General features: G+C 52.1%; 2 protein-coding genes across 4 annotated transcripts in view; one reads left to right on the top strand and one right to left on the bottom strand.

The window, feature by feature from the left end:
• The first annotated feature begins 2,517 nt into the window (after positions 1-2,517).
• Positions 2,518-8,514, top strand: CHDH (choline dehydrogenase). The gene is made up of 7 exons (XM_063115325.1): positions 2,518-3,220; positions 3,905-4,056; positions 4,853-4,982; positions 5,946-6,080; positions 6,580-6,722; positions 7,230-7,332; positions 8,096-8,514. Exons 1-7 carry the CDS (start codon positions 2,518-2,520, stop codon positions 8,512-8,514), a joined length of 1,785 nt encoding a protein of 594 aa, XP_062971395.1.
• A 5,624-nt stretch (positions 8,515-14,138) lies between these two features.
• The window catches only part of CACNA1D (calcium voltage-gated channel subunit alpha1 D), a 300,823-nt gene continuing 288,519 nt past the window's right edge, over positions 14,139-26,442 (bottom strand). For 2 of the 3 annotated variants that reach the window (XM_063113920.1, XM_063113919.1), the window contains 8 exons: positions 24,841-24,957; positions 23,795-24,162; positions 23,062-23,088; positions 21,718-21,867; positions 20,145-20,308; positions 17,484-17,605; positions 15,604-15,924; positions 14,139-14,599 (listed from right to left, as the gene is read on the bottom strand). In XM_063113920.1, coding sequence (XP_062969990.1) covers positions 14,306-14,599; positions 15,604-15,924; positions 17,484-17,605; positions 20,145-20,308; positions 21,718-21,867; positions 23,062-23,088; positions 23,795-24,162; positions 24,841-24,957 — 1,563 coding nt within the window. In that variant the 3' untranslated portion in view covers positions 14,139-14,305. The remainder of the gene's footprint in view (positions 14,600-15,603; positions 15,925-17,483; positions 17,606-20,144; positions 20,309-21,717; positions 21,868-23,061; positions 23,089-23,794; positions 24,163-24,840; positions 24,958-26,442) is intronic. The other variant, XM_063113921.1, reaches the window with a different exon arrangement.

The following is a 26,442-nucleotide window of genomic DNA, read 5'->3' as shown; positions in this document are numbered from 1 at the left end:
GTGATTATGAAGGCTGAGAAGTCCCATGACAGGCCGTCTTCAAACTGGATGCTGGTAGCGTGGCTCAGTCCAAGTCTGGAAGCCTCAGAACAGAGGAAGTCAATGGAATGATTCTCAGTCTGAGGCCCCAGGCCTGAGAGTCAGAGGTGCTGCTGGTGTAACTAAAGAGTCTTGAGTTTGGATGTCCACAGACAGGAGGGGAGTGTATCCTAGTTCCAACAGAGTGTGAGATTCGCCTTTTCCTCTGTTTTTGTTTTCTCTGGGCCCCCTGCAGATCGGACGGTGCTCGCCCCTACTGAGCATAGATATTTCCCACCCAGTTTACTCAGGCTCACATACTAATCTCCTCTGGAAACACGCTTATAGACATACCCCAAAATAACACTTCACCACATTTCTAGGTATTCCTTAATCTAGTCAAGTTAACATGTAAAATTAACCATCGTAATTGTAGAACTATTTCTCCCCTCAAACCTGTCAGTTTGCTTCATACATTTTGGGGTCTGATAAGTTTTAAAACTATATATATGTATGTTACATTCAGGCCACAACCTCCTGTGATTTCTTTATATTCCGAATATATTTTTAGGATTCGTCCATGTTGATGTGAGGTGTCGTGGTTCCTCTGTTTTCACTGCTCTGTGGGGTTTCTTTGTATAACTGACTGTACTACAGCTTTTTCTGTGTCCTCTGTATCTCCACACACATTTTGAAATCAGCGTGTCAATTTCCACAAAAAAAAAAAAAAAAATAGGAAGCCTGCTGAGATTTGATTGGCATCTCATTGAATCTGTAAATCAATTTGAGAAGCATTGACGGAACAGTAGTGGGACTTCAGTTATCCATAGTTTAGATAGTTCAGTATTGTCCCAGAGCTCTGGGTTCTTCTGTTCTCCCTCTCCCTTTCTCCCTCTCTTTTACTCTTTCTTCTCTTTATATTCCGTTTGGGTGATCAATTTTACTGATTCTTGTCTCTCCTGTATCCAATCAAAAATTATTCATCTCCAGTATTTTTTTCTTACATTTCTGTTTAATAGTTTCGAACACTTTGCTAAAATTGCCTATCTGTTCAATATGTTGTCCACCTTTTAACTTAATATTTTATAATGTTCATCTTGGTTTTTTAAAGTCTTTTTTGATGGTTCTGACATCTAGGTAGCTCATTCCTTGGTCTGGTTTTGTTGACTACTTTATCTGTTGAGAAGGACTAATTTGTCTTTGGTGTTGCTTTTGTGTGTGTTTCCTAACTTTTTATTGTTATATTGAATGCTAAACCTTGTGTGTAAACAGATAGTAGAGACTGAGGTAAACAGTATTTCTGCCTAGGAAAGGGCATGGCCTTTTAGTCTGGCAGGTTGTCAGTGTGGAATGGTGTTTTTGTTTGTTTTTGTTCTGGCAGCTGGCTGGTCCAGGGATGAGTGTACAGTGTTGCGTGGGCTGCTGCTGTCTTGTGCTAGTGTGGGGCCTGGAGGGTTCTGAGTGTTCCTGCTTGAGATGTAGCTCTCAGGGGGCCCTGCCACATCTGCCTCCTGTGCGACAGGAGGGAGGAGAAGGAGCCTTTCTCTCTGTTCTTACCCTGCCTCCAGCGGTAGGCAGCTGTTGTTAACCTGGTACAGGGCTCATTGAAAGGGTGGGGGGATTTATCAGGGTCTTTTGGGGTTCTCAGTTCTCTTGTTTGAGCTTGTCTTGGGCAGGCCTTGCGGGTGGGACTTTATCTGATGTTCTCGTCACTGGAGGTTTTGATGGCATGCCCTGGTTCCTTTCTGCCTCTATGCACTGAGCATGTTGGGATTAATTTGAACATTGTCGAGAAAAGACCCTCCAAAAGCTCTTGGCATTTCCCTGTAAAAACTCCAACACTCTCCAGAGTGATCTTTGAAGAGGGTAGCTCTGACCCTGTTCCCTTAAAGCTCCTCTAGTGCATCCCATGGCCGCTCAGGTCAAAGGCTTTGAGCTCTGCAGTCTCGTGCCCCTCACATTGACCTTCTTCCAGTTACTCATTTACGTCTTGTCCTTCTCCCTGGCCCCAGACCATCAGTTTTGAGAGCAGATGTCTTCTTTTTCCCTATGTATTGCTTGAGAAAAAACAGTGCCGGGCACCTAGTAGGGCCTCAGCAACTATCTTGAGTGAATAAGTCCGAGTGCTGCTTTCTGTTTTGCCCTGGAAAGTCTTGCCAGAGTCCCTCAAGCTTGGGGAGGGGCCTCGTCCAGTTGCTCCAGCCCCGAGCCTGCGTGTTGGTCCTGGCACAGATACCACAGTACTGAATTCCTGCATGCCCATCTGCTCCCTCCTCGCAGCCACCGTGGGGGCCAGGCGTCCCCTCCCCCCAGCTCTGGGCACATCCTTGGCCAGCGTGCAGTGGAACTTTGTCACACCAGCGTGGCTGCCCCGTCTTTGGGCTGACTGAGCACATGCTTGCAGAGTTAAGCTTTTTAAAGCCCCTTTCCTGTTTTTGTGTTTTAGGAATAGCAAATCATCCGTTCCCCTCCGTGGATAAGAGGATGTGGGCTGGAAGGATGTGGTGTGTCCTGCGAGGCTGGAGGCAGGGGCGCCTGGGCCAGCGAGGAGCCGTAGCGTGGCAGCAGCCCCCGGGCGTCCGTGCCCTGGCCAGCGCTGGCCCCGAGAGCAGGGGTGAGTTCGGCTACGTGGTGGTGGGGGCCGGCTCGGCGGGCTGTGTGCTGGCGGGGCGGCTCACGGAGGACCCCGACCAGCGTGTGCTGCTGCTCGAGGCCGGGCCCAAGGACATGTACGTGGGGAGCAAGCGGCTCCTATGGAAGATCCACATGCCCGCGGCCCTCGTGGCCAACCTGTGCGACGACAGGTACAACTGGTACTACCACACGGAGCCGCAGCCGGGCCTGGACGGCCGCGTGCTGTACTGGCCGCGCGGCCGAGTCTGGGGAGGCTCCTCGTCACTCAACGCCATGGTCTACGTCCGTGGGCACGCCGAGGACTACGACCGCTGGCACCGCCAGGGCGCCGAGGGCTGGGACTATGCGCACTGCCTGCCCTACTTCCGCAAGGCACAGAGCCACGAGCTGGGCGCCAGCAGGTACCGCGGAGGCCAGGGCCCGCTGCATGTGTCCCGCGGCAAGACCAACCACCCACTGCACCAGGCCTTCCTGCAGGCGGCCCAGCAGGCTGGCTACCCCTTCACCGAGGACATGAACGGCTTCCAGCAAGAAGGCTTCGGCTGGATGGACAGGACCATCCACAAAGGTAGGGTGTGGTCCCCCTGCCCCAATTTTTTTTTTAAACTACCCTTTATCAGGGCCCAACTATCCTGGCCCCATTGTGGTAAGTGTCCACAAAATGAGGCTGGTATCAGGTGGAGGGGAGGTGACATATTGTACCCCTAGATGCCACTGAATACAACCCAGAGCCAATGAGTGACATCTCGGGTATTCTTTGGACCTCTTGCCACTGTGGGTATGGATAATGGAGAGTCAGCTCTGTGGACTGAGAGCCCAGAGTCCTCTAGAGACCAACAGAGGGGAAAACAGGCACAGAGTAGTACATGGCCCTCTTTCCTCATCTCCCTGGCTCCTTTCCTCACCCGGGCCATTTCCCACCCTTACAGGTGGGGAAACTGAGGCACAGAGTGGTGAAGGGCCTTGCTCATAGCAGGACAAGAGCAAGGTCAGGGCTGACCCTGGGCTCTTGCCTGCCTCTTCAGGGTTCTTACTTCTACTGTCACACTCCTGGTCTCTGTGTCATCCTGTCGAGGATGAAGGGTACTTTTCCACCTGTGTCTGAGGGACCCTAGGTAGATGGGACTGCAGTGGGGCAGGGTCTTTCAGTTTCAGCCTTACTTTGCAGGCAGGGCAATTCACTCTTTTTCCTGCCCAAGTGCAAGGGCAAGAGCAGGGGCTCTGTGCCTGATCTCCTCGCTCCGTCCTGCAGGCAAGCGCTGGAGCACAGCCTGCGCCTACCTGCACCCAGTGCTGAGCCGCCCCAACCTCAAGGCCGAAACCCAGACGCTCGTGAGCAGGGTGCTGTTTGAGGGCACTCGTGCAGTGGGCGTGGAGTACGTCAAGAATGGCCAGAGGTGCAGGGTGAGTGGACTACAGCTGGGCACCTGGCAGCTCAGAGGTTGGAAAGGAGGGGCAGAGACCCCGGCAGTAGGGCTCAGGGTGGGCAGAAGTCACACCTCCTCCCCAGGCACTCTCGTCCCTGTAATGAGGCATGGGCAGCAGTGGCGTGATTGGTTGTCCCTAGGGCCTCACAGGAGACAGTGGGCTTGTGGAAATGAGGAAGCCCCCAGTCCCACCCCCTCCAGACAGCTGGAGGTGCCTGGGTGAGAGCCTTTCTGAGGCTCTGTCACACCCACCTCAGAGCAGCCCCCTAGCACTTTCCACACGTTTCAGGTCACTGAAACATAACAGAAATGTGTAGGCTTATACCAAAGGTTTTAAGCCCCACAAATGTGGTTGTAATTCCATACCTCTGCATTGTGCTTTTCTCTGCTTGGCAGTATGTCAAAGCTTGTTCTGCCTCCCTACGTGCAGATCTGGCACACTGCTTTATTTAAGCCACTCGTCTGAGTGTCTGATTTAGTTTATTTCATCCTGTTGTTAAGACCATCGGCACTGACTGTTACAGAATGCATTAGAGCATGGCCCACGCTCAGTGTTCATACACCACAGTTGCATGTGCCGGTGCTTTCAAATAAGTGACACAGCCACTTCCCCTTTCTTTTCCTGGGGTTGTGAGCTGGCTGTCCATCACAGCAGCGTTCTTGGCCTGCCACGCAGGAACGATATCCCAAGGCCACGTTCTCATGGTGCACCTGGCACTGAGAACAGCCAGCTTCACAGGAAGTGTGACTGGGTGGCCCCCTGCCTCTTCCAGGCTTATGCCAGCAAGGAGGTGATTCTGAGCGCAGGCGCCATCAACTCTCCACAGCTGCTCATGCTCTCAGGCATCGGGAATGCAGATGACCTCAAGAAACTGGGGATCCCTGTTGTGTGCCACCTGCCTGGTGAGCCCTCTTCTTCCCTGCTCAATGCAATGGTGTATTGTAATTTATTAGCATGGAGTGGGGAGGTGACGAGAGTCAGAGCTCCTTGGAACTGTTGTATCCTGCCCATGAGCCTGAAAGTCCCCCAGGCCTCTCTGGACACTGGCCTTCATGTTATTTTCCTTTTCCCTTCCCCTGCCATCTTGTCCCACTTGGAGGAGAGCACCCACTGGCAGGGAGTGCCTGCCCATGAATCCCATTGGGGCAGGTGCAGGTGTGTCACCAAGGCAGCTGTTTGGCACAGGAGTCCAGACCTTATGCTTCCATCCATAGGACTCACCAGTGCCCTGAGCACTGATGAGGCCATGCTCTTCATGTTAAGACCCGACTTTATTTTACAAACTGTCCCTGATGCCCTTGAGGGTCTGTCTCTGTCTCTCTTGCCCTCCATTATAGCCCATGCTTCCAGATAGCTGGGACTTTTTGCATTTAGACTTCATCATGTGAAGTCTGTGGAAGTGCTGGTCCATGACAGTGACCTGCCCGGTGTCCCCTGAGCTTGGATGAGCACAAGCAGGGGCTGCTCTCTCCCTCCCCAAGCCAGGGGTGAGGATGCTGCTGGCCATCGACCATCCAGCAACCACTCCCTGAGAAGTGCCTGCGGCAGGCATGAGCCCTGCCCTCATGGAGGGTGCTGGTGAGCAGGGCTGATGAAGGGTACATGGGAGTGCACTCCCATGGCAGCCCTGGGAGTGCATAAGAAGGACTGGTGGCTTTGGCAGCATCTGAGAGAGGGCCAGACTTGGCTGGGAGTACAGGAATGGTGTCTCTGGGAGGCTGCCTGTAAGCCAAACCCTGGGAATAAGCAGGAGCTGGCCCAGAAGATGAGTGGGTAGGAGAGGACTTTTCAAGACTAGGGGGATATCAAGAAGCTGGCTAATCTCCCTTGGTAGCCATTTTTCCTGACCACTCCCTCCATTTCAGGAGTTGGCCAGAACCTGCAAGACCACCTAGAGATATACATTCAACAGGCGTGCACCCGCCCCATCACCCTCCATTCAGCACAGAAGCCCTTGAGGAAGGTCTGCGTGGGCCTGGAGTGGCTCTGGAAATTCACAGGTGAGCACACTAGTCAGTGACGTTGGTGGCCTTGAGCTAGACACCATGTGGGGTCTGAGGAGCCAGGAAAAAAGGCTCAGAGGGGAGGGTTGGACCAGAGAGTCAGTGTCCGTTTCTCAGCATTTTCCTTTTGTTTTCTAGCTGCATCTCAGGGGACTGCCTAGGCCAGGAAACAGTACTTAAGTCCCACATGTTCACTCGGCATATCTTTCTCACACGCCTACCACGTGCCGTGCTGGGTGGTGGGAAGAGCCAGTAAGGCAGGGGAGTTGGCACAGGGAGGGGCACAGCTGACGTCCCCCATTTTGCACATAGTTGATACTTAAGCTGTGGTACTGGGCAAGCCCACCTCAGGGAAAAAGGACAGGTGTGTGGGCAGGGCTTGGGTGCAGGCACAGGAAGAGACGCCAGGAAGAGGAGTTGCCCAGGAGAGAGAAGGAAAACCGGGAGCAGCCAGCCAGCCGCCTGCCACACCCTGACTGGCTCTTCTGATCCTCAGGGGACGGAGCCACTGCTCATCTGGAAACGGGTGGGTTCATCCGCAGCCAGCCTGGGGTCCCCCACCCGGACATCCAGTTCCATTTCCTGCCGTCCCAAGTGATTGACCACGGACGGGTCCCCACCCAGCAGGAGGCTTACCAGGTGAGCAGACGGAACCTTGGCCCTGTGGGACGCTTCCTTTCCACCACTCTGTAAGGGAAGCTGTTCTCGTCGTCTTAGGAGGCAGCATTCTCCCCACTGCAGCAGGGCCTTCAGGGTGGCACAGAAGCCTGCCCTCCAGCTGCACAGTGTGTCTGAGTGGGGAGAGGAACAGGGGAGGGCCAGGGGCATGGCACGTCACTCTGCGCAGTGCATGCTAAGGGGAGATCTGCACCTGCTCGGGGTGGCTGTTCTAGGGCCCAAGCCCCAGAAATAGACAGACATGGCTGAGTTGGCCCTGGGATTGTCACCCTGGAAGTTTTGGATGGAGCAAGGAGTGATTAATTGTAGGGGGAGGGGGTCTTAATCACTTGTGGCAGTGGGTAGGATGCAGGCATGTGCTAAAATGTAGCCCACCCCATAGGAAAGCCGAAGTCTCCCTGAGCCACTGGGTTGATAGGGTCGACTGAGGTCACCGGGGGCACTGTCACTGTTTCCTCTGCATTCTAGGCACATGTGGGGACCATGCGGGGTACGAGCGTGGGCTGGCTCAAACTGAGGAGTGCCAACCCCCAGGACCACCCTGTAATCCAACCCAACTACTTGTCAACTGGTAATTCAGCAGCCCCCTTGTCTCCTGGGCCTGGGCGTGAATGAGTGCCTTCACTGGGTTCCTGTTTGTCTCTCAGTCTTACTCCTGGACCACATTTTCTGAGACCCGTTACCCTCTGTCTTCCCATTCCATCACTTTAGGCTATAAACTTGCATATGCTTCTGTGTAGTGTCCTGGGTTACATGAAGCAACCCTGAGACTTCATTTCACACAATAGGAGAGATCTGCAGCTTTCAGGACAGTCTATCAGGAGGTGCGTGCAGGGAGATCGGGCTCTGTAGGTGCCAGGTCTGCACACACAGCCCTCATAACATTTCTCTTGCTGTTACTCTGAGTATCCTCTGAAAGCAGATTACATTCCTAGGCCTGCTCTTTGCATGCAGCAAAAACAAGCACTTCCCATTGGGCAGCTTTTGCTCGGTAATAGCTTGCAGAGTGCTCACGGCCACACTGTGGCAGAGGCAGGGTGGGTGTTATCCCTCTCACAGATAAGTCAGACCCCTGATTTAAGCTTGGGCTCCGGGGCAGGCTGTGTCTGCCTAGGATGCTGCCTTTGTGTGAGCTACACGGGGCTCTGTTTGGTTGCAGTCTAACCACGCATGGGCAGGTGACAAGCAACCTGGTGGCTCCATCCTCAATGTCCCTGAACTTTCTCCCCACACTATGTCCCTTTGGACAGCTTCCTTAGCCCTCCATGCTTTGAATCTTCCAGTGAGGCCAGGAAGTGAGAGGAGTCATCTCACCTGTTTCTTCTCCTTGACAGAAACCGATATTAAGGACTTCCGTCTGTGTGTGAAGTTGGCCAGAGAAATTTTTGCCCAGGAAGCCCTGGCTCCATTCCGGGGGAAAGAGCTCCAGCCAGGAAGCCACGTGCACTCAGATAAAGAGATAGATGCCTTTGTGCGGGCAAAGGCCGAGAGCGCCTACCACCCCTCGAGTACCTGTAAGATGGGCCAGCCCTCTGATCCCACTGCAGTGGTGGACCCACAGACCAGGGTCCTTGGGGTGGAAAGCCTCAGGGTTGTCGATGCCTCCATCATGCCCAGCATGGTCAGTGGTAATTTGAACGCCCCCACCATCATGATCGCAGAGAAAGCAGCCGACATCATTAAGGGGCAGCCTACACTCTGGGACAGAGATGTCCCTGTCTACAAGCCCAAGACCCTGTCCACCCAGCGTTAAGGCAGTTGCTGCCTGAGGATGACTGGGGGTGCCTCCTGACAAACCAGGAGGGCCAGCACAGCCCTTGCTGCAAATGCTCCATCCTGAAATGTCTAGAACAGTAGGACCCAGGTGGCACCCTAGACAGTGGCTGAGAATTGGGTAATATCTTAGGGAGACCAGTACTGGTCAGTGAGTCAAGTTCCTTTTCCCCAGCGTTTGAGGATGGCCAGCATTCAGGCTGGGACCCCTGCTCCCTGCCTTCTGGAGGGCCTGCAGAAGAGGATGGACCCAGGGACCTGCTGGCTTGAGGAAGTGGTTCTTTCTCAGGCCTCCCTCTTAAGGCAAGCCCCTAAGAGAACAGGGTGCTAGGCATGGACGCTGTGTGCCTGCCAGACCTGCGCTGGGACACCTGGGAAGGGGCGTCCTCTATCACAGGCTGCAAGCTTTAGCTGACGCCCAAGTCACACAGGAGTTAGCACAGCCTGGGCTGGCATGCAAGTCCCTGGTGTTCCTGTTCAGAGGGGGAAGTTGCCTACTGGAAGAAAAATAGGATTTTCCTTCCTCTTCCACTTCTTGACTTCACTCTCAGAGTGAGGTGGGTCCTGGGGCTCAGCTCGGTTACCCTGAGGGGCTTGTGGCCCACCTCCCCAATGCTGCTTATCAGACACGACCAGCCCTGATGAGAGGATTTCTGGATCTTGTTCAAAGAGAGAAGAGAATGCCACTTTGGTTTCACTACCAAAAGTTTCATGATTTAGCATTTTAAAAGATTTTCCTGTTACCAGGAAACCCAGAAACCCAAAGCAAATCCCACGTACCACATGACCACTCCATACTGAAGCAGCCAGCCCTTGAGAGGACTCTCTCATACCGGCCTTGGGAGGCCACTCAGCAGCCCGCACTGCCCCACAGTAGACAGGGCTGGTTCATTCTTATTCTCCAGACGTCCATGGGGACAGACCAGGATGGAGCCAAGACTGCTGGAAAAAGCAGTTAAGTATATCTGTGCACCCTGATTCTATAGAAATGCAGTTGAGTGAAAGAAAAATAAATTGGCAAAGATTTCAGTTTTGAGAGGAAAAAAAAGATACAAGTAGCATTCACAATAGCTCTTTGAGCCTTAAATTTCTTATAATAATGTAATCCAGTAACATTTTTGAACTGAGATGCCTTATCCAGACTGTTCTTACACAGTAATGAAAACTAAACATATTTGGATTGATTTTTCTGACAATATAAAGCCACCGTCTATTACAGGGAAGCAAAGAATTGTCATATGGAAGCCTGTGGTGCTGGGCCCAGAATATGGAGGGGAGAAAAGCAGGGGATTCCAGGTTTTGCTGGGATCAGAGCGGATCGAGGTGGCTTGCAGACCCTGGAGGACCAGCAGCCACACTTAGGCGTCTGAGAAAAACCTACCAGAAAGGTGGGAAGGAGAAAAACATTACACAGCTCCTTCTTTTTAAGATTTTAAGCAGCTCTTGTTTAATCTTACCTGTACCTTTATTTTCTGTCCCAAAGGAGGGACAAGAAAGAAAATTCTAAGTCCTCCAAGAGCTGTATTTCTCCAAGAGAGAGAGGGTCCCCTACCTGCCCCACAGCAGCGGCCCACGGCCATCAGTCCTCTGGGTCTTGGAGCTGCCTATAGAGGCATAGGAGCAGCAGGGAAGTTTGGTGCCGACCCCCATTAGGAGGTAGAAATAAAAAGTTGGGTGCACGTGTGGGGTGGGGGTGGGGGGAAGGTGACCGTGACTGTGCTGATGCCCCTACTCTGGTGTGGATGTGGACTTGACAGGTGACAGTCATTTGGCTCCGCCATCTCTGTTCCATGGTGTCTCCCCCGCTGAGACAGTGGCGGATGCAGTCGGGTGGCTGTACTCACAGACGCGTGAGGGGTGGCAGGAGGAGGCCGGCTGCTCACAGCGTTCAGGCGCCTCTCCCGCTCTCACATACTGCGGTGTGTGGTCCACGCCGTCGCATGACAGCCATACACAGAAATGAGTTTCCAAAGGGAAAGACAGTGTCATGTGTCCAGAACCCACAGAAGTTGAAGTGGCAAACCGCTGTTGGGGTACAGACACCGAACAGAACATCCTGACACGCAGAGGGTTCTCCCAGGAGCCTGGGCAGGTGACTGTGGCTGCTGCTGACCAACCTACAGGCGGGTCCTGCCCACAGCACAGGCAGCAGTGGCCCATGTGGTAACCACAGCCCCATGTGAAAGTCTCACTGCCATGAGGGGAGCCTTTCATCCCGTAAAGAGGGCTGTCGTCCTCATAGGGAGGATGAGCTACAAAGTGGATCATGGGGGTCCTGCGAGCTTTGCTTTCATGGGGAACAGGCAGACTTTGTTAATTAAACCCCTTGGCAGAAAGCTGAGCACACGCCCAGTGACCAGAGCCCTGACCCATTGAAGAAGCCTGTATTTAAGCTACTGTGTCAGCAGGTCATTCCTGACAGTAAGGAACAGAATATGCAGGGGGACAGGAGCAGGCTGTGTGGGGGCCCAGCACATCGCCCCAGCATGAGCGGAAATAGCAAGTCCCAGAAGCGGGAGCTGCAGGTGCCTGGACACCCAACCCCCCTGCGTCCAGTGCAGGCTGCAGCAGTGACAGCTTCCATCAGCTCGAGGAGCTTCTTCTCTCCAGCCAAACCTTGTCCGTCAGCCCAAAAGTTATTTTGCCACTGATAAACTAACTTCACATCAGATCTAATACATAGATTTTTTTCTTCCTCTTAAAAATCACCCTCTCCCCCGGCAGGAATAGCTGAGGTGGCCCAGGCCGTCCCCAACACTCCTATTTTGATGGTGGAAGCCGAGGCCCAGGCCTGCTCCTCATTCTCTGCTGTCCGCGCTCTCCCCATCCCCAGTAGAGGATGAGGAGGAGAGAGACCATTTAGAGAAATAAAAACTATTTCAACAAACAAATGTGTAGCTGAGATTGGTTTTTTTAGCTGGGGTAGGTTAGTCGGGAGCTGGGGTTCTGTGCGTGGCTTCAGCTTGACCACTAACTGGTTTTTATAAATCAACCTACGGCTCATCATAACCGTAAAAGTCTCTGTAGTAAAACGCAGCTGGTACACTTACTTACATGAGACGAACCGCTCTGGTTTCCTTCACAAGAGCTGGGCAGTAGTGAAGTGGGTGCGCAGCAGTCCCTGTCCTGCCAGATCCACCACACCGTGCATCGGGGGGCTCTAGTGCCCTCACCACCTGCTGTCCCCAGCCTTTGGCTGGTTTTGAACCATCTTAGAGCTGAGTAGTACCACCAGACAGGTGGGGTCCAGCTGTCTGGGTGAACATTGGGGTCTGCATGGTGAGCAGAGACTATTCTTAATGAGATTCTCACTATCAGATGACGATGAAATCATAGCTGCCATTTCCATTTTGTAATATGAAAAACACAAGATTAAAGAAACAAAAGGTACTATTCCTGTAGACAAAAAGATTTTGGAGCAGGGGAGGGCACCAAAAAGAGAGACATTTAATCTTAAAACTTCCCTAAAACAAAGAAAAAACATGCTCTACAACTTCAAATTTTTCTTACAAAGAAAAATTTAATATTAGATGAGAGGTTGAACCAGGCAGACAGATATTAGGAAGTGGTTGCAGCCTGTAAAAACGCCAGTTTTTAAGTACTGACTTTGGAAAAGATCATTGCCTATACCAGAACACTCGAGTCCTGGTCCGGCACTTTTGGCCTGATGATGTTAAGCCACACAGACCAACACCCAACAGAGAGACACAGACTCTAAGATAATGTTGACAGTGGTTTAGCCCTTGAAGAGAAATGGTGCTCTCTGCAGCTGGTATTAAGTTACCATTGGCATTGGAGGAGCCGGGAGGATAAGAAAAAGCCTGCATAATTACAGAACTGCCCTCACAGGGTACCTGCCCCTTTTTGAGCTCTCACTGGCCAACGCCAGCTCTTTGCAAGGAGAGCTCCCAAATATAATAAAATTATTACACAGTTTTAGTCTGAAGAACATCTTGCATTTTAATAAAAAAGGATTTACGTCAGGAAATTTACAAACCTTGAAGTGTTTTTGCCTAGATCTGGAATAAGAATGTCTTAAGAAGAGGTTTGTAAGGTCTTCATAACAAAGTGTTGTTATTTACAAAAAAAACCATTAACAGGTTGTCTACGATTTAAAAATTTTGAACCAAAATTGCTACCTGTCTTTTTGATAGCCAAGGTAACTTGACAAAGTCGGCACAATTCTGTTAACAGAAAAGGAAGCCTTGACAGCTCTACTAATCCAGAAGTGGGTTTTCATCAGGATATACAATCAGAGTGTGAATGCATTCTAATGAAAACTTCAGCCCTCATTCAGTTGCATATAAAAGCCCTCAAAGAGAACACACAGTACAGCAACGTTTTATAAAAGGCAACAATACGATTTGTACAGACCCCGACATTCTAATCCTATAGATCACCATGACACTGTCTCTGTCCCTCCTACCCCCAATCCCCTTATTTCTTAAGCAGCACCACCAGTCCCCAGGGGACAAGAGCAGACGTACTTCATTCACCTGTGCGATTATTTCTGCACCAGAGACACAAAAACCTCCTGCGTGGGCAGCTGAGGAAACCAAAAGTACGGATGCCACGGGGGCAGAGGAGCCAACGTGAGCTGCTCTGTAATTCACTTCCCAGAGGGTTACTGAAGTAAAACAAAACAAATGACAGTCGTGACCCATGGTGGATCAAAAGGTACCATATCAAAATCATAGAACTCTTGCCTAAAGAAAAGATTGCAAATAGTCATCTGGTATATCTTATGTAAAGACAGGTTTATAGTGACAAAATATTTTAGAAAAATTTCTGTAGTGTCAAGTTCTTTTGAACTCAAAATTTTACCCCCAAAGGATTTTCACTGAATAAATGAGAATTGGCTCTATTTCTTCTACTTCTGTATAGCCCGAGTAAAAATACTAATAATTTCTAGATTTCAGTGGGGAAACTACAATTATTAGGACCCATGGATATTGCTGCAGTTCAAATACGGTACAATAATTACAAAATATAGACCATCTCTTTACAAATACAAATTATAGTATATTACAAGTCATGTACAGTAAATCTAATTTTTTAAACAAACTAGCGTATCTATGTTTACCTGGTTGCGAGTGCATTATTATTCCAGTTTACAGTTGCCCTTAGTGACAGTCAGAAACCGACCATCTGAGTGATACTACTCTCTTATGTAAACTGGCGTCACATAACAGAAAACCTTGTTTATAAGGTCCCACTCCTCTCTCAGGATGACCACTGGTAGGTGGGGTTCTGACCTACACACTGTATTTCAGAACAGCTAAACAGGAACCAGGAAGCAGTGTATTTTGGGGGAAAGGGTTTACAAATGGATATGCTGGGCCCAGTGAGTGTCTGATATGCTAGACCGATGGCTGAGGTAATGACACAGGTATGATCGTCATTATCTTTAACCTTCCCCTGCCGTGCCTTTGGTGGGCGGGCGTGGGCCCCAGCGCCCATGAGATGCAGACTCTGCAGCAGCTCGTGCCTGAACGGTAGGCTGCTCTGCCCTCGGCCTACCCGCTCCGAGGGCTGGACCTGCCGCTTTCTAGCGCTGGGGCTCAGTGCGTGGCACACGGCCCTGCTCGGACACCCGGCACCTGCTCCTACCAGGTTTATGGCTTTCTTGAGGCGTGACATCACTTGTACAAAAGTCTAATAGAATATTTACTTCCAACTAGTGCCTAAACTTTCCTAACTACGAGGCACTTTTTCTCTGGCCCTCCTTGTGCCCCACCTGAGGCCAGAGCCAGTCTGCCCCTCCCTGGAGGCTACAAGGTGGTGATGCAGATCATCTCATCCGCCAGGTCCTCTTCATCCCTCCCAGGGTCTGGCTCTTCGTCACTGTAGCCGGGACCGAAGTCCTGTAGTTCATAGTCCTGCCGGTGTGGGACAGGGCCCACGTCCCCGTTGGCACGGGAACACACGTTCCCATTAAGCAGAGTGCTGGCTGCACTCTCCATCTCATCGATGGTTAGGTCACAGGCATCGGCGATTTCGTGTTTTGTTGCCGACACAAACTTTGGGTCCCTGGCATAGCGTCCTAAGCCTTCGGATATCAGGACCTGTAGAGGAAAGAGGATGGATGGCATGAGTGGTGTGGGTGTAGGGATGGCACTATAAGGGTGTGGGTTGGTGGCGGAGGTGACAAAAAAATCAGCGTGAGCACTGCCTGCACGATGTGTTCTGGGCACTCAGCCCAATCTTGTTTACTAAACCCCATACACAAGAAGTGCCCCCTCATCCATGGGGGCTACGTCCCAAGACCCCTGGTGGATGCCTGAAACTGAGGACAGCACTGAACCCTGTATACGCTGTGTTGCTCCCTATACATACCTACCTGTAATTAAGTTTAATTTATAAATTAGGCACAGAACTCTTTTGTTTGGGGGGCATCATTAAGAGAAATAAAGGTTAGTTGAACACAAGCCCTGCAACACCATGACAGTGGATCTGATCACTGAGATGGCTACTAAGTGACTAACGGGGGGGAGTGTACACAATGTGGATACGCCGGACAGTTCACAGCCCAGGAGGGACGGAGCAGCACGGCAGGCAAGTGAAAACTTATGGAATGTTTATTTCTGAAATTTTCCATTCAATATTTTCAGACTGTGGTTGACCACAGGTAACTGAAACCATGCATGAAGGGAATTGAGTGTAAACATAAATGGCTTCAGCTCTGAAAATGTCACAGAACTGAAAAACTACACATGGCGAAACCCACTGGGAGAAAAATTTAGTATAAACTAGTAATACTAGGGTACTTCAAAAAATTCACAGAAAGATTTGTATTATCTTTCAATTCCATTTTTCCAAGAACTTTTTGAAGTACCCTTGCATGTGCAAGAACAGCACACACAACGCCGCGATAGCGCCTCTATGAGACGTGACAGTGTGGCCAGTTTTTGCTCCCGTGTACGTGCCATCCCTGCTGCTGAGAGGTGCTGAGCCAAGGCAGCCTGCTCAGAGCCCGCCTCCCCGTCACCACCGCCCTCCCCTGCTGCGCGTGCTTGGTTCTCCGTGTCCCACACTGCTCTGCCCTCCCGTGGCCCAGAACCACACTCACTGCTTCCACCAAGCTATCTGCACTCCTCTGCTTGTCGCTGTTTTTGTTCCGGAAGCTGCTGGGGACAGTCAGGCTGGCTGGTGTGAAAGTCCGATAGGAGATGTCAGGCTCATCCGTGTACCAGGAGCTGCGGTGCAGGGATGGCAGGCTGCTGTTGACCTGGTCCGGGGACTCCGACCGCTCTACCTGGATCAACGGGGTGTAGCATGGGGTCCACTCCCGGTACGGAGGGGTCGCTGGAGGGGTGGCCCATGACCGGGTTGAGTGACTCGGTGAGTACTTCTGGGCTTTACTCGAATCTAGGCCTGCAACTGCCATGATCTGAGGAGAGAGGGGAAAGCGGGGAGACTGGAGGTCCTCAGAGGTCCAGGCCTCGTTCCTCCTTAAACAGACCAAGCATGAGCACTGTTTTATAGGCGCAGCCACAGACAAGGACTTTGAAAAGGACATGAGCACACTGGAGTAAATTATATGAATTAGTAGGAAAACTTTTGTTTCCTGGAAGACTGTATTTTTCCCCCCAAACCCATAATACATTTCCTGTGACTGTTCCCAAGGAGTTAACAATTGCTAATTCATGAACTTGCTTTGGAATGAAGAATCAGGGAAGATGAACAAGCTGTGGTGTGTGAACCTAACATGCAGTTCACCCTTAAATACTGAAGTGCATTCAGGGGAAACTAACAATTCCCAGATTCCCAGCAGAAAAACACAGCTGTTCTCTTTGCTGTAGCACAACTCATCCTATAACCAGCATTGTGTCTGTCCTAAATAAAGCACTGGGCACAAGGCCTGCTTTTTACAATTCCTCCGCCGAGAGGGATGCTGGGGCCCAGTCTGCGCAATCAGCACACACCCATGGCCAAACAGGAAGCCAAGACCACCCAAGGGAGGCCATTGAGACCAAGTGGGCCTGGCCAGGGTGGAGAAGAGGGAAGCATGTTTTCATGCACACGCCCCTTCTAGATTTCCTAGCCTACTTAGTTCATGGCATCTGATGACCTAGGCTTTCCAAAGTTTTGTCCCTCTTCCATGATGATACAGGACAGAAATCAAAATTAGCATAAAAAGTAACACAGCGAAGTAAAAAGCTGGTGGAGAGGCTTAAATAGAAAATCTGAAATGGCAGCTCAGTGTTCATGTGCATAGGATCCCTGGGCTAAGAACTCTGCAGGGAGACCTGGCTCTGCCAATTGACTGGGTGCTTGCTATATCCTGGAATCTGTCTTAACCACCCCCAGCCCACACACATACACAAATGGACAGCATCCCTGATGTGATACTTTCAGAAAGAGAAAATACCATATCCTTGTCCTTGAGGCAAAGCCCTGGTGAGTGGGCTCTGGCCCCACCCTTCTTCCCATCCAACCGCCATCACTGTGCACAGGTCGTTCTCCCTGGACTGCACCACCTCATAGGCAGGGGGGGCTAATGTACTCTCGTGCTCACCGGGCCCCGCTCAGAGTGGGCTCCATAAATGTGTCTAAAGGAAGCAACCATCTCTTAGAGCAAATAAAGATCAGCACCAATTGTCTGGAATCAGTCAAGTGTTCACCACTTCCTGAGGCTCCAATTGTACCAGGCCCTGCCTTCAATACCAAGAAGAGATGTGGGGGGAAAAAAACTGCACCTAGGCAGAGAGGCCAGCTTTGGAAGCTGGCACCTTGGATTCAAATGCCAGCTTGTCACTCACCTCCTATGGGAGTGTGGGCAGAACAGGGCTCATGCTAGTGTCTATTAGGCCAGGTTGTTACAAAGGCTGAACCAGACTGTGGGTGAAGCTTCTCTCCTTCCCTCCTGGTGCTGGTAGCCAAGGGGAAGGGGGCATCCTGAGGGTGGGTCCTAGGCACATGGGGGCAAGGCAAGGTGGGCCGGCTCACCTGTTGCTGCATCAGGTGCAGAGGCAGGGCTGTGCGGTGGGGGAAGGCAGGAGACAGCGGGACCTCTTCCTGGCTGCTCTGGCGGCGCAGGCACTCAAAGTTGAAGGAGGATCTCCGGTGGGCTGAGAAGTCAAAGCACATCATGCAGTTGTGAAGCAGATTCTGTCGGGATGCTGTCTCCCAAGAGCGAGGGTGGCCCCTGGGCATGCAGCAGGGAGCCCAGGAAGCAGCGGGTGGTATGTTCAAGAGCAAGAATTATGTAGTGATGTCTCTCAACTTTGGGAGGGGAGAATGAAGGAAGAAGCCCAACTGAGGAGTGTATTTAAAAAGTACGGATTTGTCACTTGGAAGTGCTTGCCTGTTTTCAGGAGGAGGAGCTAAGGCATCCCGGGGGACAATTGTTCTGAGTCAGAAGCCCTGGCCCTAGTACTGTGGGGAACACAGCATTTCAGGGCAAGAACACACGTCATTCTTGAATCCCACAGACATTTCCTGACATCCCCCCGCTTGTCTTCCAGACACCCTCAGTGTCTCTGGGGGCCGAGAGATCTCGCTGGGTCTTCCGTGTTTATACCTCTGTTCTAAAGGGAGGGACTTCATCTGCCCTGTTCAGCTCAACCAGGTAACAAGCAAATTCTTTTGCTGGGAAAGACTCAGCTTCTTTAGCACTGAAGACAGACATAAAGCACACACTTAACTCTGAGAACACGGTTGTCCTGCTAACAGCCGTTTCAAACAGAGGCTCACACGTAGGCTGAGCAAAGACAAGACAATCCACAGCTTTCAGACGCACAGGGCACCAGGCCCAGGAGGTCAATCTGAATTCTAGGGCCCTAGGACACAGCCACAAGCCTTCTCCTGGAGACCCCTTCCAGCTTCGCAGGGGTCTGCAAGGCAGTGGCTGAGTCATTTCAACAGCTCTTTTCCCGACTTCAGCTTCTCCAAGATCAAAGGGCATTTACCAGCCCAGCAAATCTCCACATGCCCCTACTTCCCGTGTTGGAAAATCTCAGAGTTGAGCCTTGAGAGGCCTCCTGAGCATCCTGGGGCTGCATGTGACACTCCAGCAACTGGGTTCTGTAAGGAAGACGAGGCCGAGTGCTTGTCTGGCCACCGCCCTACAGAAAGGCACGAGACAGAGCCAGTCCTAGCATGCTGGGGCCTCCTTGCCAAGTTTCCCATGTGGAACATGGATAGCAGCCTTCATCAGGAAGCCTTCCCTCCATGCACCTCCTAGGGCCTAATTTAGTGTGCATGGAGGACGGGCCTCCCTGTCAGCACAACCTATAGGATGCGAGGTTCAGAGCCGGGAAAGGAAGACACCTCCTCCTCTCACGTGCACAGTGCCTTTCTATTTCTGAAGTAGGTCCACGTGTTCCCATCATCTCATGGACTCTCACAGCAATCTCTGCAGGAGGAAGTAATCCCACAGGAGCTGAGAACATGGGCCGGAGGGGCTTGATGTCCTCCCTGCCCAAGGTCTGAGCTGATGGACAGCACAGCAAAGCCCCCTTGCAAACAGAGAGCCACTCCTGCCACCCAGCTTCCTCTCCAGCACCGAGGCAGTGCCTCTGAGCAGTGGGCATTCATGTGCCACTGGACATGGTGGGCAGGTGACTAAGCAAAGGCAGAGGTCTGAGGAAGGTGGTGGAAATCACCAGGGAAAGGGCCTCCACCTAGCCTCCGCACACGCTTCATCTAGTATTTATGGGAAATTGAATGGCTTCATTCAGCAGCATATGCCTGGGGCTGAGCGGTTAAATATTAACCATGGAAATGGTCTGATTACACTCCCTAGCAGGGCTGCGACAGCTGGCGAGAGGCAGAGGGCCCTGGGCACCACCCCACTGCGCTCAGAAGCCAGAGCGTCCCAGCCATACACTTCACTCCTCAGAAACACCAGAAATGGATGCTTTAACCACCGTCGACAGATGCTCACATGTCCACAGTCAAGCTACCCAGCCAGGAGCTGGCAGGGCCAGGCTCACTTCTTTCCCCAGCCCGAGTTTTGGGCTTGGAGTTACCCTGACCCGACAGCACCCCTTAAGCCGCTGCTGCAGAAGGAAAGCAGGGGTGGAGCCCCTCTTGGCAGGATGGGTTTCCCGGCCCCAGAAGGGAAGCATCTGTCCTGGAGGTGACCGCCAAGGCCAAAACCTGCCCGTGAGCAGAGAGGAGAGAGGCGGGAGAGAGGGCAAGAGTGCCCTTCAGAGGTGTGAGGTTTTGCAAGGCAGGCCGTGGGCATCTGAGCCCCTCCTTCCCCCGCACAAAGGCTCAGTCACCCCGTCATGGAGGGCAGCAGAGCCAACACCAGCCAAAGTGTGTCTGTCTTGCCTGCCTCTCAAGACAGAGCCCAGGCTCTGAGCAGTGACACATATGCAAGAAGCCCCTTATCAGACACTGTGTGCACGTGATTTTAAGGCCACACACTGCATCTCTCCTGTGAGAGAGTCAGCAACGTGCTGAAGAGGTTTAAGCTCCATCACATGGGATACAGATGAGAAAGAAAGGACAGCCGACACGCTCTCCACCCCGGGCACTGGTCTTGGACACTAAAGGTGCCTGACATGGCAGGACCATCCGTCACACTCTCCAGAGTGGGTATGGGGAGAGGCACACTGTTCTCTGGGAGGCTTCACCCAAAACAAAAAAATCCAGCCTCACATGTTGGGGTGGGAGGTAGCAGGCGCCTCCTTGGAGATCTCCGTGAATCATAGCACACAGGCGACTCATCCTCCTCCAAGAAGCTTTGGGGGTGATGGTAGCCTCGGGGCCTCTCGAAGTCCAAGTTGTTGCCGGGGTATCTGCTGTAGTAGCCACAGTTCTGCCTAGCAGCCAAAAAGGGCCAAAAGAGAAAGGGCACGTGAGATTCTAGTTAAGAAGTCCTGCCACTTAACTCTGACAGGCCCATCTACAGTCCTCTCCCCTCCTCCCATGGACACCATAGGACTCACTGAAAACAAGGCAAGCCTCGGTTACATGGGAGATTCTAGATGCAGAGTGAGGGCCATGGCAGGGAGGTTCAGGCCTGGAGGCCTGTGACAAGGGACGGGCAGGTGGTTTCCACTCCAGGGCCGCCTCCGCCCTGGGTCGGACAGGATTGCAGACGCCTCGTCAGCTGCATTATCCTCCACTCCCGTCCTCCTGGGGACCCCCTCCTGAGCTCCCACCCTCTGCAGTGCTGGGTGCCAGGGACAGGAAGACACGTGAAGCATGGTCCCTACCCTCTGGGAGCCTAGAAAATGTCACGATAGATGCCTAGCGCAAGCTGGAAAGGCCAGCACCAGAAGGGCAGTGCTCACGACGGGTTCCATGAGGTTTTTTTTGTGGGGGAGAGGGCGGGTCAATTCCAGTCAGGGAAACGAAAAGGAAGGCCCTGGAGCAGGTCGTTAAAGAGAGGATGGAATGCAGCCAGCAGAGATGGGGTAAGGGCCCCAGGTGGTGGACGTGGGAGGGCAGAGGTCCTGAAGAAGGAAACACACAGTCCGCCCAGCTCAGAATCCGTGGTTCCAGAAGGCAGAGTTAGAGGGAGGCGGAGCGTGAGGGTCAGGCCGTGGCTCAGGTACCAGACGTGAGCTTACTACAGAGCCGCCTCCACCTCACTGGGCCTTGGTCCCAGTGGACGCAGTCACAGGGAAGAGGGTGGGAGGGACCTTCACCCCTGCACTGCCTACTATGTGTCCTAAAACTAAGTGCCCATTTTCACCACAAACTCTTTCTGCAGGACAGAAGCCGGGAGAGGCACCTCTGCTGAGGGATGCTGCTCTGACCTCTTGTCCCCTCAGCTCTGGGAGAGACCCTGGATGGGGCAGGAAGCAGGTGCTGTTCATGGAGACCCCAGCAAAGCTACAGGCAGGCCAAACCACTGTGCAAACCGAGCAGGTCAGGGCTCCCGGGGTTAATTAGACAAAAACTGATCTCTCAGAAGATAGGGGACTGACAGAAAGGGGTTAACCCAGCCATAAGCAGGCCCAGCTCACATCTCCAGAGCTGTTACTCGAAGGCCTCCGAGGCCCTTGGTGTAAATAAAGCAATGGGTCTAAAAGAACAGCCTCCACTCTGCCTCTCTTTGGCCCTATTTCTCCTGCTCCAACTTTCCCTCTGGCCTGGAGTGTGTGCTCCTGTTTTGCTTTTCTGGAGAACCCTGAGTGCAGCTGCAGGTGGCCCTTGGCTTCCTGAGCAGACAGAGCACAGGGGCAGGGGAGGATGTATTTCAGCACAAGCTGGAGCTCCTCACCTGCTCCCGGTTGGCGAGCTGTCCTCCTCGTAGCATTCCTCACTACTGAAATACTCCTGGTCCCCTAAGCAGCAGGGGTCCCTGAAGTAGCCATATATCTCTGGGTCTTCCCGGCAAATAGTTGGGTACTGCTCATCTCCTGAGTCAGACCTGCAGTTGACAGAGAGGATCTGAGAGCCTGGGCAGGCGGCAGACAATTCCTGTGGCCGTGCCTCCGCGTGCAGCCACCATTCCTGCCCAAGGTGCTCCTGGCTTCTCCTCCTGTGCACCTGCCTCAAGCGGGACTGGGCTGTTCAGGCTTCTGGCAACAGTGCTGGGTGCATGCACATGCGTACGTGCCAGAAGGAGAGGTCTGAGTACCCTGCACAATGCTGGTGCCAACCCACTGTGCTGAGAGGCTTTGGAGCCAAGGGAACAGATGTAATTTGGAGAACAGAGCGAAAAACAGTAGTAGTGGTCCCAGGGAAAAGACCGTAGGCTCCCAGGCCGTCTACTCTGATCCCATCCCCCGCTCCAGCTCTCAATCCAGGAAGGGTGAGATGAGTGTTGGATACACCATCACAGGGGAGACTCCCATGGGAAATGTCTGCCACGCTTTCAAAGGCTGCCCTGCTGCAGGACTGTTGTAACATCTCCCTGAAACCTGGCCTGGCCTGGTCCTGGCCTCAGTCCTCGGGAAAACCAGCTCAGTGACATCAACCCTCTCTCCCAAGGAAGAACCGTGCTTCCTTAGAGTTCCTACTCTCTCACGCCCTGCTGGGGCCCGAGTGGCTCCTATCTCACTCGATATAATGAAACCAGCAGACCTACCCTTTCCTTGCCCCCAACCCATGTTCATTCCACCCACGATTCAACTCGGGTCAGCACGTGTGGAGTAGAATATACTGCACGTGTCTTGAGGGCCACAGGGGAGATGATGGAGAAGATCTGGTTCCTGGCCTTCAAGAGGTTTGGGTCTTGCTTTTACTAAGTCCCACGAGAAGCTTGACCCCAAAGAGGAACCAGAGTGGCCCAGCTACATAGGCCCAGACCCGCATAAGTAGACGCTGGGTTCTCCCAGTGCCATTGTGAGGCCTGCAGGAGCTGGCCCACGGACCCTGCCTGGCATGTGGATACCAGTCCTTGGATGGCAACAGAATCTATGCAGGTGTGGATCTGAAAGCTCCTTTGCTTAGAAAGAAGGAACAACTCTGACATGCATGCCCATAACCCTGAGTTATGATAACCTATTAGGCCAATGGCTCTAAGAAATTTTTCTCATTCCTCAGCATAAAGAGAGACAAGGCCAGATGGTAACATACCACCACAGTATTTAACACAAAAACACAGGCAATGAGCACATACCTAACGTAAGTTTCATAATAGCGGGTTCTATCCAGGAAAGGCATAACATGGGAGGGAGGGAGAAGATAAAAGTTAAACATTTCCAATGAATTTAAAATGCAGATATTAGGCTACCTCCTAGAGTAGGGGTTGACAAACTATGGTTCACTGTCCAAGTACGGGCTGCCACCTGTTTTTCTACGGCCCATGAGCTATGAACAGTTTTTACATTTATAAAGCACTGAAAAAACTCTAAAGAAAACTATTTCATCATATGTGAATCTATGAAGCTCAAATTTCAGTGCCCTTAAAGTTTTACAGGACACAGCCACACACCCACTGATTTACATATTGTCTATGGCTGTTTTCACACCGCAGTGGCAGAGTTGAGTAGCTGCATATAGTCCTCAAAGCCTAAAATATTTACCCTCTGGCCCTCTACAGAAAAAATTTGCCCACCCCTGTCCCAGAGTTTAATTGGGGGAGGGTGGATTTGGGGGCTCTGATGTTTTAGGGTGTGCCCCACACAGCAGGATATAAGATGGCAGGCAGCCCCTCACCCTTTGGATCCGTCACATGGCTACTGCCTAAGAGGTCATGATGGTGGTGGCACTCATAGGTCCTAATGCAAATACCTCCAGGGAATCTCCTCCATGTGCCAGAGCACAGGGAAGAGACCCACCTTGTTCCACAGGACCAGATGTGACATAGGCAGACATTACATTTCCAAGAGCAAATGCATTTGAAAGGTTACCTTTTAATACTGGACCTTCTTTGAGGCTCTCGGTCATGCTTGTGGGAGGAACGGTGCCCATTTTCAGACACATGCTCAGGGTTCCCAATGCTGGACCGTTTTCCATGGGCAGCTTTGGACATATTGGCATTATTGAGATTGGCATTTGTTGAGGTGGGAATTTGCTTTCCTATGGAATTATGGTTATGATGGTTATGACACACCGAATTTCCTGCTGGAGGAAACAGCGGTTTCTCAGTATCACTTGCAGGTGGAATTGAAGGCCTTTGGACATGCAGGGGACGGTGGGTGGTATTGGTCTGCTGAAGGGAATCTCTCCTATCACTATTAACATGATTGACATGGTTTCCAAGCAGGGCACCATTTCTCTGCAAAATAATGGGAGACAACACCAGGTAATTTAACAGATATTTGATGCAGGCTAGCTATGTTAGGTAATTTTTTCTACATGAAAAACATCTATATAAGCTCCATGGGATCCCTGTAAAACAATCTGAGTGTCTCAACAGTAGGTGTGAATGGGTTCATGTGGCAGTTGGTCTCCCCTGAAATGAGGACGGTTACTGATTCCTAACCTGGGGAGCAAGCTCTCAGCTGTCACTCAAGTGTGTTCTTCTAGTCACTACAAGTTGAGGTGACTTATACCCTTATAGCCCTGAGGTAGAGCAGTAGGCATGCTCTCTGGGCTGGGGGGTGGAGGGCTGGCTGGCAGATCAAAGAGATGGCCCAGGGAAAGAGGCAGCGACTGGAAGGACCCAGGATGCTGATCCACACTGGCAGGTGGCTGTTCCCTAGCTCCTCGGAAGCAGATAGTGGGGGGCAGGCTCCTCCTCAGGGAGGAGCTGGCTTGGCCCTAGAAGATGTACTGGTGGATGGAGAGGGTCTGGGGGTGGGGTTGGGGGTAAAGGGCATGGTCTGCAAGCCCCTCTAAACCCTGGGGCTGGTTTGCATTCTCCAGACTCTTCTGTGGATCTTTAACTGCCCCAACTGGAGTCCTGCCCCACTATTTCAGGTGGCCAGTGTGTAGCTAGGCATGGAATAATTACTTTGAATACATCTTCTTCTTCTTCTTGTTTTGTCTCCTCGGGCTCATCATCTTGCAAATCACACGATATAGCACGCCGGATTTCTGGCCCAATGTCGTGCAGTGTCCTTAATCCTGCCTAGATCAATGAAAATGGCAGAACAGATTAGATGACACATGGGGCCTGGGTCCAGCCTGGGTCTGGACTTTGCTCCTGCCTGATTCAATGGGAAGGGAAGGCTTCTCCAAAGGCCAATCCAGGAAACTGACTAGTGACTGACTGACAGTAATTGAAGGCACCCTAAGGGTTGTTGGGTATAGTGAGGAGTTCAAGATGGTTGAATGGTCCTAGGCTGGGATGCTGGAGGCCTGCAGCCCAGTAACCTCCTTTGAAAATACCCTTGTTGCAGGGAGCATTGCTTGGTTACTAATACTGGAGTCTGCCATGGTCAAGAGCACAGGCCCCTGTCTAAATGACAACCTTTGGAAGGATCGCCTGTAGGGCACAATCTCCCTGAGACCCACATAGGGCAAGGAGCACAGTCTGACTGTTCTAAAAGCAGGGTGGGGAGGACTCCCCGGCTGCATCCAGGACAAGACAGCCTAGGTGCAGGTGCCAAGGGAGCAAGCAGACCAAGCAGCTGCAAGGGACACTGGCTCTCCTAAAAAGCCATAGGACAAGTGAGTGACACAACACACCGCAACCAGCAGCACACTCGAACCACAACGGAATGGATCAACATGCACACAGACCCAGGCTGCTGTGCAATACGGCCTCCAAGGCCATCCATGGTGCCCTGGCCTGCAGCCCATGTGTAGGCTGAGAACTCGCCGATAGAGGGTCATCTTTCTGGAGACCACAACAAACTGGAAGTGGCTCACCAGCCTCTGGAGGCAGTGCAAGCCCTACCGGGTGGCCCCTGCAGGCCTGGCACAGATGTTCTGTGCTCCCCCGAGGCCCTCACCGCCAGCCTTCCTCACTCCACCCCCACTCGGTTGGAACAGGACCTAGGAGAAGCCCTTCCACTGTTCATAACTTCACTGGCAAAACATTCCAAGATGCTTATGGACTATATATGGGGGAAGGTGCAGTTTCTGGCTGAGAATATTATGATGTTTTGACTCCTAATTTTAAGAAAAACAGCATGCTGACTTACAGACTCAAGGGGACTGTATAGCTACTTGATTCTTTTTCACAAGACAACCTGCATCTGAAAGAGGCATTTCCTCCCCATCCCAGGTCCAAGCTCCTGCATCTAGATGGCACGTCCTCATTTTTGGGCAGTCTGCCTGCACCCCAGCAGCCTCTAAGGGCCCAGGGAACGTCTAAGACACTGGCTGTGGTCTCCATCTGCAGCTAATACACTAGCCTTAGGATGGTTTGGAAAGGAGAACTAGGCTGAGTGGTGGACCCTCAGAGGAGAAGACCACTTCCCTGTCCTTCCTCCACAACACCCAGCAGTGGGTGGGTGGCTGTGGCTAGGACAGAGACAACACATGACTGACCATGCCTGAGACATGCACATGGTGGAACGGATGCCAAGCAGTGGTGTGGGGAAGTGAAGGGGACAGTGACCGCAGTCTTGCCAGATCCGTCAGGGCTGGGCCCCACTGGTGTGGAAAT

Source organism: Cynocephalus volans, chromosome 11, assembly GCF_027409185.1.
Source record: "Cynocephalus volans isolate mCynVol1 chromosome 11, mCynVol1.pri, whole genome shotgun sequence".
Classification (NCBI taxonomy): Eukaryota; Metazoa; Chordata; class Mammalia; order Dermoptera; family Cynocephalidae; genus Cynocephalus; species Cynocephalus volans.
This window is presented reverse-complemented; position numbering and strand designations above follow the sequence as displayed.

Bases quoted from the DNA above. Each gene is read 5' to 3' on its own strand.
- CHDH (XM_063115325.1), top strand. From the start codon at position 2,518: ATGTGGTGTGTCCTGCGAGGCTGGAGGCAGGGGCGCCTGGGCCAGCGA. The intron at 6,081-6,579 runs GTGAGCACACTA...TCTGATCCTCAG, and splicing joins GTGGCTCTGGAAATTCACAG to GGGACGGAGCCACTGCTCAT. The intron at 7,333-8,095 runs GTAATTCAGCAG...TCTCCTTGACAG, and splicing joins ACCCAACTACTTGTCAACTG to AAACCGATATTAAGGACTTC.